This window comes from Anomaloglossus baeobatrachus, chromosome 7 (assembly GCF_048569485.1).
Source record: "Anomaloglossus baeobatrachus isolate aAnoBae1 chromosome 7, aAnoBae1.hap1, whole genome shotgun sequence".
Classification (NCBI taxonomy): domain Eukaryota; kingdom Metazoa; phylum Chordata; class Amphibia; order Anura; family Aromobatidae; genus Anomaloglossus; species Anomaloglossus baeobatrachus.
The window spans coordinates 103,449,070-103,466,816 of NC_134359.1; the positions used below are offsets into that span (position 1 = coordinate 103,449,070).

Sequence of the window (17,747 nt, forward strand, 5' to 3'; positions counted from 1 at the left end):
ACAAAGAATGACACACTAGCGACACCAGACAGAGAATCTACTACGTGGAACAAAGAATGGAACTTAAAGAATGAAATCACTGTAACGCCTTCGGCAAGGTACCCAATTGGAACGCTGTTGTAGCCACCAATCGGAGTCGTAGGGGCGTTGCAAAATACACCGCAAAAACACGCCCTTGTCCTGCCTTCAGTCCCAAGCCACTGCCTTCAGCGTCGTCGCGACCGTCGCTGCTGCGGTGTCAAACACAAGAATGCTGAGCTTATCATCATGGCGCAGCAGGATAGCAGCGATCAAAAAAATGACCTGGAATATTCAGGAGCGAGCAGCGATTTCGCAGCAGGGGTCTGATCGTTGTTATGTGTCACACACAGCGACGTCACTGTTGAGGTCATTGCTATGTCACAGAAAATGGCGACTTAGCAGCAATGTCGTTGTCGTCGTCGCTGTGTGTGACACCACCTTTAGGAACCTGTTCATACACTGCATTATGGCACGTTTTTTTTCCATAGGTTTTAAAGATAAAAAATGCTGCATTTTACTGTCCCAGGAAAATGAGTGAAATTTCTGAAATCTCATGCACAAGCCGCTTATTTTTACTTTGAAGATTTGAACCATCAATGAGTTTTTGATTTTTTATTTAAATCTACAACATGCCAATTAAATTAGTGGTTTTTTAAACATTTTTCACCCATTCAAATAAATAGAAAAAACCCCACAAAAGCTCTAAAAAAATTAAAATAAAAATGCGTAAAAAATGAGTTTATTTACGCAGTGTTTTACCTTTAACATTTCAGTATTTGCAGCAGATTTTTCTACACCAAAAATCAAATGTGTGCACAGAACCTTGTTCATTAAAGAGGACCAATCACCACATTCTAATATGTCTCTTATTTATTCCCAATGCAAACGTATCCTTCTTTAAGAGGACCAACCACCAGGATTTTCATATATAAACTAAAGCCAGTGCTATACTGGCGCTATCATGCGGATTCTATACATACTTTTAGTTGTGAGATCGGATATAAACTTTCTGAAATACAGGCAAGTAAAGTTTGTGAAATGCACTGTTACTTGATTGATAGCAGCTACAGAATATCTAATAGGTGGGTCAGGTTTTGCTAGTTATTCTTGCCCCTGTCTACCTGCCTGTCCTACCTCCCACCTGTTTGTCCTCCCTTCCTCCTACTCCTGTAGTAACAGAGACAGGGGGAGGTAGGACAGGCAGGTAGACAGGGGCAGGAATAACTAGCAAAACCTGACCCACCTATTAGATATTCTGTAGCTGCTATCAATCAAGTAACAGTGCATTTCACAAACTTTACTTGCCTATATTTCAGAAAGTATACATCCGATCCCACAACTAAAGGTATATATAGAATCAGCATGCTAGGATCAGTATAGCACTGGCTTTAGTTTATATATGAAAATCCTGGTGGTTGGTCCTCTTTAAGAAAGATACATTGGCATTGGGAATAAAAAAAGAGACATATCAGAATGTTTGTAGAGAATTATTTTTCTTATTGATTCAATGGGTAAAATAAATTTAACAAAGTGAATGATAAAAGAAATATTTTTAAATTTTGAGTTTGAAGTTTAAGAACGATCGCATGGAATGGCCTTGTTCCATTCCTTCTAGCATCATTGAATAACAATATGTTTGTACCCAAAATTATGTATATACAATATTACTTCTAGTAAATAGTGATTCTCTGCCGGTATCATTACCGATATGATTTGTACCTGCCTTATTTTTTTTTTGCATCATATCAGAACTTGAAGACAACATTTTTAAGGCCATCTTAGCGTAAAAACAAATATGGTAAAATATAAAGGAACTGATGTGCAAGCAGAAATTTGTAATTTTGCAGGGAGAAACCTCTATCCATCGCTCAGTCGCAAATTATACCCTTGGGAAATTGCTACCCACTTAGCAGGAATGTTGGGCTTAAACATTGAAATTCAGAAAAAGGTACAGCACAAGCTGGCATTGAATAATGGAATAACGCTAAGTTTACCTGTTTATTCCTTCAGTATATAGTATACATATACACTCCAAATCACAGGGATTTAATGTTTTCTGATCTGAAGGGCAGTTATCAGTAGGAAGATGTTATCAGTAGGGTATTATTAGTTCTGTATTGGTTTTATTATTCTGTCGTATTGATTATTATTGGGATGTTCTCTTTAGTGTGTGACGGCATCGGTACAGGGTCCCTGAAGACCTCCCAGAATGTGGATTCGAACAACATAGACAAGTTTATAAACTGCACCAAGATCAATGGCAATCTCCTGTTCCTCGTTACTGGTATTGATGGGTAAGTATCAGTCCATATCTCTTTAAAAAGGACTGAATGCCAAAATCATAAATGGCTTAGCTGTTTTTTTTTTGTGGGGGTTGTTTTGCTTTTTATGTCAACAGTTTAGAAAGTCCAACATAGAAAAGACCACCTATAAAGTAAATGATATAAAATAATAAATCAGGACATATTTTAACATAATGTTTAGACCACATTTTTTTTCCATCGTTCATGATTCCAAGAAGGGTTTCAACTTGATTTTGTCAGTTGTGAAACTAGGACTGCACTTGGATGTCATCTGAGTGCGGTCCATTTTTTTTGCACGGACCCATAGACTTGAATGATTGAGTGCTATCTAGTTTTCAAAGGCAAATTGTGCAATCAGACATGTGCACTGCCTTCTTGTATAACTGTCACGGTAGGTATGGGGAAGTACCATTTGAGCGGCGAAAGGTAAGGAAAGGGGACCCCTGCCTGCGTCTTAGTAAGGGGGAGATGCTGAATCCTGACCAAACCTACTGCTGGCCCCTGGGGTCTCTCACCACCCTAGATAGGTTCTGCACCTATGCACCGAGTAGGATACCAGATCCTAGATATCCCTAGTGCTGGACCCTAAATAGGGAATGGGTGGAATGAGCTCTTCGTCAACCACACTAATCACTAAAGGAAGACACAATGAGGACACTCGTGGGGAAAATGCATAAACTACTTATTCACATTTGACTCAGGTAGAAGTTCAGAAAACGTTCAGCCATGATAGCACAGATGAGTGCAAGCCACCTGCTTGCAACCAGTGCTTGAATGAACTGAAAATATCACCAGCACCAGTCCAAGGAAGAAGGGAATATTTAATCTCAAGGTGAATACTGATAATTAGCAGCTGTAGAGAAGTTTGGCTCCACTGGGTCCTAAAGGGGAATAGATGAAAATCCAGCAGGAAAGCTACCTAGTACAATGAGTACTAACAGCAGGAACAATATAAAGTCAGGGAGCTTTTTGTGCAGTCAAACGCTGTGACCTTCTATTGCCAGAAACCACATGACTGTCTGTCACCCATGACACACCCGTGACACACCCATGACAATAGCATTGGAACAATTGCGATACATTTTATATTTTTTTGCTGGATAGCACTCGGGCCGAAAATATGCTCATCTGTACGAGCGCTAATCGTTCTCCACATAGGATCCACATAATTGAGCACTATACATCACGTACCAACAGATCTCGTTTTTGAGCTCAGTTTTAATGAAAATAAATATAATACCAGTTATGAGATTTTCATCAACCAGTTACTGAGAAATTAGGCATACAAAGATGAATTCTTACAAAACATACAAATCCACTCTGCTACTTTGACAACATGATTTCTTTTTACATAACCTGCTTCTGAAATCTTATAATTATAGCCATGAAGAAATTAAAAGAAGCCACCGCTAATACCAGTGCATACCTAGTGAAGAACGCGCATTCACTTTGTTCCTTCCGCTCAGTCCCGTCATACCTCGTCATATAGTCTACCCAGGAGGGTATCACAAGGACGGATGTCATTAGCACGCCGCCGCTGGGAGGTGTTTTTGATCTACAATTAAGTAACGAGGTGTGACAAGCGGAGTTAGTATGAGGGAGCAGACAGATCCCGCGGGGAATATTGGGACCCCAGTCACAGGAACCGTGAGCCTTTAACTCACCGGAGAAGTGACAAAATCCACAATTAAAACAAATCGAATCCCTGGCAGGTGGCGGACTTGATTTAGCAGAGAGAGAGGAAGAATATTCATTCCAATGTACATTATGACCTTGAAAGCTGCAATGTCATTAAAAGTCCATTTTCTCAGGAGTCCCGAGAGCACCAAAGCAGAACGAGAACTGAGTGATGCCTCTTCATGTCCAAAAACCTACATGCTTCCTTCCTTTATTAATGAAAGGAAAGAAAACTTAGACTAGCTCAAATTTTAATATATTTTTTTTTTATAATATGAAACAATACTCATATGAAAACAATCTATAGTAATAGTGATGACACACAGTTTGGAGGTCTATCAGATTTTTTATCTAATTTATTTTTCTAGGTTTTTACTAAATAAAATCATACCTGTATTTGTGATTACCAAAGAAAAAATTGTGCTCCTAACATTATTATCGCCTTTATTCTTTTAGGCTGTGTCCGCACTTTGCGTCGTCCTACTTGCAGTTCAAAACGCACCCTCTGGCAGTAATTGATTTTGCCAAAGTTGCTTTTGACCACAAAATAGCGCTAAAAACGCATGCGTATTTACCGCGTTTTCTGCGCTTTTTACATCCTTTTCCATTGTGTTTGGAAAGATGCATTTTGAACATAAAGACACTGCTAAATAAAGTTTAAACAGTCAAACACAATGAAAAAAAGGGAAAAAAAGGAACACATATAATTATTGAAATGATAAAGAAAATAGTTATATTTCATATAATTATAGTGGTTTTATACTATTTAGCGGTAAAATAGCATTAAACTTATATTTTTATTATTTTAATTGTCGGACTATGTGTGTGTGTAAAGGGACATATTATTCCATTATTTTAATGACAGAAAAGCATGCGTTTTGTATTTCCACAACGCGTGTTTTCTGCAGCTAAAAAGCATGTAAAACGCTGGAATTTTGATTTTTCTTGCTTTTTGCTACTTCTCATTGACTTCAATGTTAGCAAAACGCAGCCCAAATGGCAAAAACAATTGACATGCTGCTTCTTTGAACGCATGGTTTTGCCACAAATTATGCAAATTAAACGCAGCGTTTATAAGCGCTAAATACAGACGGAATTTCAGCTTTTTCCATAAACTATTATGGGAAATCAAAACGCATGCCTTTTGGCATGAAAACGCTGCTGCTCAAAACGCTGCGGAAACACAGTTGAAAACGCAAAGTGCGGACACAGCCATACACCTGTTGGTGTCTGTCACAAAAGCTGCTTAGGCTAGTTTCACACTTGCGTTGGACGGTTTCCATAGCATTGTGTTGTGTGACGGCTGCAACGGATGCGTTGCATATAGTGGCACAACGCAATGCTACGGATCGTACAAAATAACGGAAAGCGTTATTTATTTATTTTTTTTTCTTTTCTTCTTTACAGTACCGGCAGCCGACTATTGTGAACGATCAGCTGATCGCTCTTAATAGCCGGCGGCCGAGCGCTCTCACATGCCGGCGGCCGAGCGCTCAGCTAAGCGCTATAACATGCCGGCGGCCGGGCGATCAGCTGAGTGCCCTGACATGCCAGCGGCCGAGCGCTCAGCTGAGTGCCCTGACATGCCAGCGGCCGAGCGCTCTCACATGCTGGCGGCCGAGCGCTCAGCTAAGCGCTATAACATGCTGGCGGCCGGGCGATCAGCTGAGTGCCCTGACATGCCGGCGGCCGAGCGCTCAGCTGAGTGCCCTGACATGCCGGCGGCCGAGCGCTCAGCTGAGTGCCCTGACATGCCGGCGGCCGAGCGCTCAGCTGAGTGCCCTGACATGCCGGCGGCCGAGCGCTCAGCTGAGTGCCCTGACATGCCGGCGGCCGAGTGCCCTGACATGCTGGCGGCCGAGCGCTCAGCTGAGTGCCCTGACATGCCGGCGGCCGGGCGATCAGCTGAATGCCCTGACATGCTGGTGGCCGGGCGATCAGCTGAGTGCCCTGACATGCCGGCGGCCGAGCGCTCAGCTGAACGTTCGGCCACCGAGAAATAAAATAAAGTTTGTGATTAAAAAAAAAAAAAAAAGAGCATGCGCAGTGAAAAATAAAGGTTTCCGCTGCTCAAAAAAACGTTACATGCAGCGTTCCATCTGCCAGTCGCAGCGTCAAAATAATGATGCTGCGTCGTCCAGCGGACGCAACACTGACACTTGCGTTACAGTGCGTCGTCCATACAAGTCTATGGAGAATAGCGCAGTGCGTTAACGGACTGCGCTATTCTCCATAGTGACGGACTGCGCTGAACGCAAGTGTGAAACTAGCCTTACTGGTTTGGAGTCAGAATTAGGCCCCCTTACTTCTTGAGACCAAGTGCGGCTGCACAGGGTGCACCAACAGGATGTCCGCCCCTTGAAAAAACATGGTGAAATGTTCTGTATGGTCACAAGATAAGGAATTGACTAGTACTACATTCACAACTAGATTTTATTTTTTGGCCAAATTTTCATTATTTGGCGTAAATTAAGAAAAACTATACGTTTTCTAATTATTCAAATAAATTGACGTAAAATAAAAATCAATACTGAATTTTCATTAATACATTCAGTGGGGTATGCGTTTTCTCCCAGGGAGCATTTACAACCTATGTTATTCCATACTTGCTTCCTCACTGCTTCAAGCCAAAATTGTCTCCAAAGGGCAAATGACAATTTTTCAGTTTATTTGGCGTACCTCTAATAGTGTTCCCCTTTAGTAATGTAGGAGGTGGTCGAGCCATAACCACTCCTGCAGAGGAGTGTTATTGTTTTGTAAATAGAATGTAGATGAAAGTGTATTGTATTTAATGTGAGATGTTCTTGTGAGTGCGCTAATGTGGCATACGGCGCCACCTAGTGGCTGCAAACTTTATATGTTTATTGTAAATAATGTATATTTTATTGAAGCAAAGCCTTTTTTAGAACACTAAGTAATGTAAAATGTATACTGTAAGATGCTGGCCCCTATATGGGATACATAGTGTAGAGGACCAGGAGTTCTGTAGATAGAGGGTTATAGATAGAATGTTTTAGTGTAGTGTAACTATGGACCAAGTGTGCAGGAGTGGGGTGTCAGTGGTGATTAGTGAGTTTGTTAGGCTAGAACAGGAACATATATAAATAGCCAAGTGGTAACAAAGGAGATGGAGACATGAAGGAGGAGTGAGCTGAGTAGGATGAGGAACACAGGAAAGTGAGTTGGTCAGTAAAGCTACAGAAGTCCAAGTGAATGGACAGGGCCAGAAGTGAGGGCCGGGCCAGGACGGGAAAAATCCTCCTATGTGTCAAGGCCTCACCCTGCAGACAGGCTGTAGAGGGTTCTGAGATCGGTGGGACGTCTGGGTAGAGAGACTGTCGGCGGGACCCTGAACTGGTCAGGAGCTGCTAAGTCGTCCGAGGGCCTGAGTGAGACACGGAAGCTGCTAGGACAGACTACGGGGAGAAAGCACATATTGGACTCGGCTGCTGGAGGATAGTCACCAAGGGCAAGTGCCAGGAAGTTAGAAAATCCCCGGGAAAGCGGCGGCAGCATGAGCGGGCCCGTTTGTTCCAAAGTAAGGAAGAAGTGGGGACTCCCAATAAACCAGATCTTGAGGTGTTTTACAAAGAGACTCATGTATGTGAATATGTAGCTCTCCATGTCTATGACACGGACCAGCAGTAAAGATGGAGGTAACATGGGACATTATTGTAGGTGCTGCACGCCCCAACGGGAGCACAACACGAACATACGCGTTGCATGAAGTAGGGAAGCCAGTGACCCTCGGCCAGGATAGGACTCCTCACTTCAGTAACACACCATATGATGAGAAATAACGAACCCGGTGACAGTGGACCATTGCAGTCTTGGGAAGTGCAGACATAATAATGATGGAGAAAAGCATTTTTACTACTCGAATATACACCAAAAGATTATACAATTTAGTTCTAGCTCTGAAATAAAAAGTCAAACTTTAGGGATTTGTAAACTCGTTGCCAACCAAGTCCCCTGCTCGAGATGGAATTTCATTTTGCAGGAATTGCTGAATGATTTTTAACAAATAGAAAAAAAAGGTTTGGTTCCTGAAATGAATCATGTTAATGAGTGTGTGAGAGCAATCGCCTGCACTGGTAAATAACCTTGAGATAAAATATATATTCACTCTCCCTTCATAGAGGAAGGAGTAGAACTCCAAAATGATGAGGTCCTGTTAGGACACCATGACTGAGGAATACTAAGGTAGCGAGGTCCTGACGTGTCACTATGTGACTCTCAAGTAATAATAAGGGAGATGCCTCCTGACTACTAAATCTCATCAGATGCTTTAGAACTAAGCAAAAATCCTTGCAGGGCAATAGTTCACCCAGACCGGCGGGGATCGGAGATGCTAATAGGTGCTGGACTGAAAATCATAAAACAGCACTGAATGTCATTATAGACATTGTAACCCTTAGCCAGACAGGAAGGTATGACCTGCCCTAGTGGCCTCCATCTGCTCTAGGAAAACTATAACGTACATTTATCAATTTGGCCTGTTCGAGAATTAAAAAAAAAATAAAAATTGAGAGAATTAAAGTACGGTAATCAGGTTTATACTGCCTCATGTGAAAGCAGCACAATGTAGGGGCAGAGACTCTGATTTTTGGGTGCTGTATTTCTTATTATTAAAGGGAACCTGTCACCTACTCACCTGCAGGGTGGTCTAATACAGTCTGGTCTGATGAGTGTCACTGCTCTTGGGTCCGGCGCCTCCTCCATCTTGTTCAATCGTTGTCCTCCTTGCTTCATGTGGATGATGCGTCCTACATCATCCACATAGTGTCCTCCATTGTGCTCCTGCACACGCACACTTTGCTCTGATCTGCTGAGGTCAGAACAAAGTACTATAATGTGCAGGTGCGGGCTATCTGTGACCTTTCCCCGTACCTGCACATTACAGTACTTTGCTCAGCCATAAGCAGGGCAGAGCAAAGTGTGCGTGTGCAGGAGCGCAATGGAGGCCTTTCTGTGAATGACATAGGACTTGTCATCCACACAAAGCAAGGAGGACGACGATCGCAAGGATTGAGCAGGCGCCGGACCCAAAAGCAGCGACACCCATCGGACCTTACCGTATCGGACTGCCTCGCAGGTGAGTAGGTGCCAGGTTCCCTTGAAATCACATTTACAGTATTTTCTGCAGGTCTACAAGTTCTCTGAATGCCTAGTTCTGTATAACCCCACCCACATCACTGATTGGCAGTTTTCCTTGTACACTGTGCATAGGCAGAAAGCTGTCAATCAGTGGTGGGGGTGCGGCTATACAGAGATCACAAATATGGGGCAGTACATGGCAGCAGGTTTACTAGTCCTATAGTAGTAATGTTGTGCTGATAAAATAGGGATTTTAGCAAAACTACAGTAAACGTCCAAGTCAGTGACACATTGCTGGAATCAGGGTCTCTGCAACCTACATATGCTGCTCTCAAATTAGGTGGAAAACACATGGTGAGAGACTCCCTTTAAACCAGTATTTTAAAATGAAATTACGATTGCCCTTGGGTCATGTTCTTGTCATTTCTATTCTGCCATTTATAAAGCTCTGGTCACATGATCACTTAGACATTAAGTACCGGTATGTCTGTTCTGTTTTGCAAAGAGACTGCCAGAAAAAGTGATTCAGTTCAAAAGTTATGCAGATGGAATTAGAGGGGTGCATTGACTATTATGAGGTGCATGTGGGCTCCATTTTTTAGAACAGATGAAAACGTTCTGTATGCAAGATTTTTTCTTTGTGTTCTAAAAAAATACCAAATGGAATTCAGACATACTCCATAATTACAAATGTGTCACTTCTGCTTCCACCTATTCTGATCTGCTCTTCCTAAACAGAATAGACAAACAGAATAATTACGGTAAGTGAACATGTATACAAAGCCTTAAAGGGTTTTCCCACTCACAAAGTTAGTTTTAAGATTAATTGTAATTAATAGATCTTGGAATAATAATAATTTATACAATTGGATGTGTTTAAAGAAAATGTTCCTGTGCTGAGATAATCTTATGTGCCCCTGCTGTGTACTGTGTAATGGCCGTGTCTGACCGTACAGGGATATGGTCTGATCATACCACATCTCCTGGGCCGGGGAGGAAGCAAAAGAGTATACAAATATTACACCATGGGATCACATACGATTCTTTTTTTGAAGTCAGACACAGCCATTACACAGTACATAGCAGGGGCACATATTTAGGATTATCTCAGCACAGGAACATTTTTATTGAGCACATCCAATTGTGGAAATTATTATTATTCCAAGATCTATTGATTAAAATGAATTTTGTTTGTGGGGAAAACCCCTTTAAAGGGTATGTCCCAGGTTAGTAAAACATGTTTGTTTTTTCCCCAAAAAACATTTCTACACCTTTGTACCTGTTCTTATTGACTGGAGCTGAGGTGCTATACCAAACAGAAACTGTGGACAAAGGTGGCGCCATTTCAGAAAGAAGACTGCCTAGTCTAATCTTGGAATCCCCTTTCTTCTGCTGCCATAACTCAGGCTTTGATAAGACTCTTCATGGCTCTAGCATGCGTTATAGTGATATTATTGCCTAGATGCAATGTTTCTATATCTTTCTATAATATGGTATCTAATGAGACACTATTGAATTCTGTCTGCTTTTATATAAAAACAGCCTCCTGTATAAAATTTAGGTATACTGAAGGTAAAACTTGAACTAGTAGGGTATGTGCCCACGATCAGGACTCTGAACGCAGCGAGTCCTGACCGAGGGGGGGGGGGGCGCGAGTCTCCTCCGCAGGAGACCGCAGCTGACTGTGCTCACAATCAGGGTTCAGTGCGCTGCGGTCTCTCGCTTGTGTTCTCCCTACCGAGGTTGAATGCGAATCCGCAGCAAACAATTGACATGCTGCGGTCTGGAAAGCCGCTCCGCAGGTCAATGTTTGCTGCGGAAAACAGAAGCATACTGGGCATGGGATTTCTAGAAATCTCATCCACTATGTTTGTACTGTACAACGTAGCGTTTTGGACGCAGGTGACTTATGCTTCGTCCAAAATGCTGCAAATACTGATCGTGGGCACGCGCCCTTAGACTTCTGTATGGGTTGTATTCTAGTTCTATACATCTCAGAGATAAATTCAGAACTACAAGGCGCTGTAAGCCTGAGTCCCTGAATGTATATTCTGCTTCAAAGTTCAGATATGATTTCTTTTATCCGGAATCTGGCTTTGGTTTTCCTTGTTCCTGAGACTTTCCATTAATGAAATATGTCTCCTTCTAGTATTATTACTAGTGGGGAGTGGTCTTCAAATCTTAATGGGCGTCTTCTTGAGGACCACGCCCAGTTGGCTAAAATGACTAGATTGACATACTGGTAATAGGGGGCTAGGTCATATGAATGGAGAGTTGCAGGAAGAAAAAATAAATTATGTCAGATTCCGGAGAACACATTAAAATATAATATAAATATACACATACATATAATAATATATTTTAGATTCTCTTTAAAATTTGACAATGTTAATAAAATGTCGCCTCTGATATTTCTGCGGAAATTTTTTAAGCATTAAGGTAGTAGGATCAATACAGGAAAATGTACTTTAAAAATGAGATTGCATGTGTCACTTTTTCATTCTCCCATCCTGATGAGGATTTGGAGCCGCTTTCAGCTGTGTATGAACCTGGAACAGGTGTGCAGTGTTTAGTATATACAGCACATAGGACTGGGTCTGGTTCTCGCCCTCTAGTGTTTGCTGCTATGTATTACAGCTTGTTACTGCTCCTGTGTGCGTGGAAGATTTATAACCTTGTATATATTTTTTTATAATTCTCCAGCGATGCCTACCACAATATAGCTCCATTAAATCCGGAAAAGCTGAATATCTTCCGCACCGTGCGAGAAATCACAGGTAAGATTCTGTTTTCTTTTTTTGTAGTTAAATATTATAGAGAAACATTTGCTTTACTGTGTCACTGAGAATTATTGTGTTCTCTGCTTGTATTGTACAGATTGGTCCAGAAATAGTTGGACAGTGACCGAATCTTCATGATTTCAGCTCTGTATGACAGTATTTTTTTATTTAAAATGAAACAACTGAGATGCAATTAAAGTGTAGACTTTCAGGTTTAATTAAAGGGGTGGAACATAAATATCCTGTGAAACGTTCCGGAATTACAACCATTTTTCTACAAAGCCTCCTCATTTCAGGAGCTCAAACGTAATTGGATAAATTAACTTTACCATAAATAAAATGATCATATTTAATAGAGAATCCATTGCAGGTAATGACTGCCTGAAATCTGGAAGCCATGGACGTCACCAAACGCCGGGTTTCCTCGATTGTAATGCTATGCTGCCTTTACTGCAGCTGACTTCAGTTGTTGCTTGTTTGTGGGTCTTTTTGTATTAAGTTTTGCCTTAAGTATGTGAAATGAAGCTTGATGGGGTTGAGATCTGGTGATTGACTCCGCCATTGCAAAATATTCCTCTTCTGTGTCTTAAAAACAACTGAATTACTTTCGCAGTATGTTTTGGGTTTTGGGTCATTGTCCATCTGTACTGTAAAGCGCCGTCCAATCAACCTTGCTACATTTGGTTGAATCTCAGCAGGAATTATAGCCATATACACTTCAGAATTTATCCGGCTGTTTCTGTCTTCAGTCACATCATCAATAAACACTAGTGACCGAGGGCCACTGGAAGCCATGCATGCCTGGCTGGCCATCACACTATCTCCTCCATGTGTAACAGGGAATTGTGCTGTGCTTTGGATCATACCCCCTTCGAAGCCTTCTCCATACTTTCCTCTTCCCATCATTCTGGTACAGGTTGATCTTAGTTTCATCTGTCCAAAGAATGCTTTTCCAAAACTGGGTTGGTCTCTTTACATGTTTTTTGGCAAAGTCTAATCTGGCATTTTTATTTTTAAGGCTGATTAATGGTTTTCTCCCTCTGTATTTGTTCTCTTGAAGTCTTCTCTTTGTGGTAGACTTAGATACTGAAGCATCTAATTCCTGGAAAGTGTTCTTCTTTTAAGTGTATGTTGTGAAGGGGTTTTTTTCACCATGGAAAAGAATCTGCAATTATCCATCACTGTTGTCTTCCATGGACGTCCAGGTCTTTCTGAGTTCCCAAGCTCACCAGAACACTTTTTTTTGCTATCTCTCTGATGGATTTCTTTTTTTCAGCCTAATGTTGATCTGTTTCTTTTCCATTGAGAGCTCCTTTGACCACATGTTTTGGGTCCACAGCAATAGCTTCCAAATGTAAATGCCACATCTGGAATCAGCTCCAGACCTTTTACCTGCTTAATTCATGATGAACGTGATGAATTAATGAGGGAATAACACATGCAGTCAATTAAAGAGCTTTGGAGATAATTGTCTAATTACTGGTGCATTGAATAAGAGACAGTTACATATTAAAGAGATGAAATTCCTAAACCCTTACTCCAATTTGGATGTGAATACCCTCAAATTAACGCTGAGAGTCTGCACTTTAAGCTCATATTGATTATATAACTTTATTTCGAATACTCTTTGGTAAACAGCTAAAATTCTAAAGTGTTTTTCACTGTCCAAATATTTCTGGACCTAACTGCATGTGAAGATTTGATAATTGTCTATCCAATGTCAAATAATTATATAATAATCTTCTGTAATCTTCTTAGGTTATCTTAATATCCAATCCTGGCCAAAGAACATGACAGACCTTAGTGTATTTTCGAATTTGGTTAGCATTGGAGGCAGAGATCTGTACAGGTATGGTACATGACATATAAATTGCTAATACAATTTTACTTCGTACAGACCATGAGTACATTAAAGGGAATTTGTCAGTAGGTTTTTGCTATGTAATCTGAGGACAGTATGAGGGGTTAAAACACAGAATTCAACGATGTGTCACATGTCAAGCTGTGTTCTGTTGTTTAGGGGTGCTTCACACACAGCGAGCTCGCTGCCGAGATCGCTGCTGAGTCACGCTTTTTGTGACGCAGCAGTGACCTCATTAGCGATCTCGCTGTGTGTGACACTGAGCAGCGATCTGGCCCCTGCTGCGAGATCGCTGCTCGTTACACACAGCCCTGGTTCGTTTTCTTCAAAGGCGCTCTCCCACTGTGACACACAGATCGCTGTGTGTGACAGCGAGAGAGCGACGAAATGAAGCGAGCAGGGAGCAGGAGCCGGCATCTGGCAGCTGAGGTAAGCTGTATCCAAGATAAACATCGGGTAACCAAGGTGGTTACCCGATATTTACCTTAGTTACCAGCCTCCGCAGCTCTCACGCTGCCTGTGCTGCCGGCTCCGGCTCTCTGCACATGTAGCTGCTGTACACATCGGGTTAATTAACCCGATGTGTACTGTAGCTAGGAGAGCAAGGAGCCAGCGCTAAGCAGTGTGCGCGGCTCCCTGCTCTCTGCACATGTAGCTGCATTACACATCGGGTTAATTAACCCGATGTGTACTGTAGCTAGGAGAGCAAGGAGCCAGCGCTAAGCTAAGCGGTGTGCGCTGGTAACTAATGTAAACATCGGGTAACCATACCCGATGTTTACCTTAGTTACCAGTGTCTGCAGCTTCCAGACGCCGGCTCCGTGCAAGCGCAGCGTCGCTTGCACGTCACTGCTGACTGGGGGCTGGTCACTGGTCGCTGGTGAGATCTGCCTGTTTGACAGCTCACCAGCGACCATGTAGCGATGCAGCAGCGATCCTGACCAGGTCAGATCGCTGGTCGGATCGCTGCTGCATCGCTAAAGTGTGAAGGTACCCTTAGTTAAACTGAAGACTTTATCACTTGGTGATTATCATTGGTGGGTCTAGCTGCCTTCTGCCAAGTCATCTGACTCCGCCCCCTCTTGTCTTTTGTAAATACAGGGTCTGGTGTGGGTGGGGTTAGCTTTCATAGCTCTGCTGCATTGCAATTGTAAAATTTCTAATTATGTCAGAACCGCTGCAGCCACTAAAGTAATGGATACATCACTGGAATCAGGGTCTCTTTATCTACATCATGCGACTCAGATAAAGTACCAAAATACAGCTGACATATTCCCTTTAACACAGCTTTTACATGAGCTAATACACATGTACTTGTGTGTAAATCCAGCTTGAAGTTGTTAAAGGATTATCCAGAGTAAATAAAGCTTAAAGGGGTTTCCAGTGTTAAGTTAATAAAGCTTAGGCTTATAAAATCTCAGTAAAAATGAGATGTTAGACATTTTTTTAATATACTTTTTTTCACCTCCTATCTAGTTGTAACATACATCACTGTGCAAAACATGTTGGCAGAATTGGAAAAAATGATCACCCCAAATATTGATCTAATTTAGATTTCTTATTGATTTCTTAATTAATAAAAATAAACAATCAACACTTCGATTTTTGAAAGCAGTCTTACAACGCAGTATTTTACACACATGCCTAAAACGTTTGCACCGTGTTGTATATGCTTCTTGTCTGTGAATGAAAATACTCTAGGTTACAGTTAGAGACTGTCTACATACAGCTGTAATCAAAATTATTCAATATTCATTGCAAATTAGGATCATTACATTAGGATTTCTATTACTTTATTCTGTTTGAAAAACAAAAAGGTAAAAGAAGAAAAAATGTAATTATATCAAAACAACAAATATATTAAGTGGTTTCTACCAAATTCATCACCAAATGGCCCTATTAATAAGTATTGCAGTCTTAGAATTATTCAACCCCTGAATAAAATCCTTTATAAGATCAGATATTTGAAAATAGGATTTTGTATCAAGCACACGTGGTGCTACTAATCAAAAAATGAGCCAATCATTAAAAAAACACATCAAATACCTAGAGTGGATAAGCTTTGTTTGCCTGTTCCATTTGATTACATTGAAATATGGTTGTTTTGAGAGGGATCCATAAACTTAACCCCTTCACAACCTTAAGGTATCGTCACACATAACGAGATCGCTAGCGAGATCGCAGCTGAGTCACGGTTTCCGTGACGCATTAGCGATCCCGTTAGCGATCTTATGTGTGACACCTACCAGCGATCAGGCCCCTGCTGTGAGATCTCTAGTCGTTGCCGAATGGTTCAGGCCATTTTCTTCAAAGGCGATGTCCTGCTGGGCAGGACGCATCGCTGTGTTTGACACTGTGACAGGGTCACAGTGACTGATGAGATCGTTATACAAGTCACTACTGCGACCTGTATGGTTCCTTCATCGCTGGTAAGATCTGACTGTGTGACATCTCACCAGCGACCTCCCAGCGACTTACCAGTGATCCCTATCAGGTCGCATCGTTTTTGGGATTGCTGGTAAGTCGTTGTGTGAGACTGAGCCTTTATATGTAAAAGTCCATGGTCGTTTCTCTGCCTTTGATGCGTGATGGCGAGGCAAGCCCACATGTTTCCCCAGACATGTTGGCTGATCTGATCAGCCTGTCTCCAACAGGCACAGGTAGATCTAGTATCCACCTGCGCCTGTTAACTAGATAAATCATGTTGTGAATCTCTGACAGCGGAATTTAACATGCGCCAGTAGGGATTGCGTCATTACCTGTTCCCTTCAGCGGCCCCATGATGTAATCACAGGGTGACGATGGGTTGTCATGACAGCTTGGTGTCAGCTGATGACCCCTGTGTCGGTCATGATGTAGATCCTGTGAACTCTGGCTGAGCACCGGCATTTACAGGAGATCAGCATTTCTGTTGTACAGAGCAGTGCTGATGCTTAAACTAACGCACTGCTCTGAACAGCACAAGGAATCAGACGATTACAGCTTCAAGTCCCCTTATGGTACTAGTAAAAATAAAAAAGTGTAAAAAATAAAGTTTCTAAAAATATGAACTAAAAAAAACCAAAACAAACCCCACAAGTTCAAATCACCCTCCTTTTGCCCCATTAAAAATAAACTTGACTCAAACTTGACTCCAGACCTCAAGCCCCATATAAGTCAATGGGGACCCAAATGTTGGTGCTGAAAAATGGCTGTAAAATTAATGAAGTAAGGGCTAGGGGGCTGCAAAAAAAAAGCAAAATTGTGTTAAGAGCAGGACAACTGCCCTGCAAACAAATTTGAGTAGGGAATAAATAAATTTAAAAAATGTAAAGGTAAAGCAGACAGCTGGGAGCTGGTATTGTCAGGTTTGGAAAGCCCATGGTTATTTGGTCCTTCCCAGCCTAAAAGTATCAGCTCACAGTCACCCCAGAAGTGGCACATCCATTAGATGCTCCAATTCTAGCAGTTTTTCACAGCTCTTCCTGATTGGCCTAGTACAGTGGCTAATACTTTTGGGGTTGATGACATCTGTGAATTGACAGCTGGCATCAAGCCCAGGGGTTAGAATGGATAGAGGTCTATCAGACACCCTCATAACAAACGTGGCAAGACTCCTCCACACTCCCTTGTCTACCAATTTATTAATTAAAAAAGTCTCAAAGTTCCAATCTAATCCAATGCTGTAATGTCCCATGACGCCCATCAACTCTTATGGAGCTTCATTCTGAAAATGTTCTGAAAACGACACTCCATAGGTCACTTGTGGTCTGCGGCAGGCATGGAATTTCTCAAGAGCTTATATTATCAGGCTGGTAAAGGCCAAATAACTAAGGGCCATCCCAGCCTGATAATATCAGCCCCCAGCTATCTGCTTTATCATGGCTGCTTATCAAAAATAGGGAGGACCCCACACAGTTTTTAAAAATTGTTTTAAAAACTAATTTTAAAAACGTGGGATCCCCTTTATTTTTAATAACCAGCCAAGATAAAGCTGACAGCGGAGGGTTGCAGCCCGCAGTTGTCTAC

General features: G+C 41.8%; 1 protein-coding gene across 2 annotated transcripts in view; it reads left to right on the plus strand.

The window, feature by feature from the left end:
• Window positions 1-17,747, plus strand: part of ERBB4 (erb-b2 receptor tyrosine kinase 4) — a 1,420,891-nt gene that overhangs the window by 950,996 nt on the left and 452,148 nt on the right. For both annotated transcript variants that reach the window (XM_075317538.1, XM_075317539.1), the window contains exons 9-11: window positions 2,189-2,315; window positions 11,802-11,875; window positions 13,637-13,727. In XM_075317538.1, the coding sequence (XP_075173653.1) occupies window positions 2,189-2,315; window positions 11,802-11,875; window positions 13,637-13,727 (292 nt within the window). The remainder of the gene's footprint in view (window positions 1-2,188; window positions 2,316-11,801; window positions 11,876-13,636; window positions 13,728-17,747) is intronic.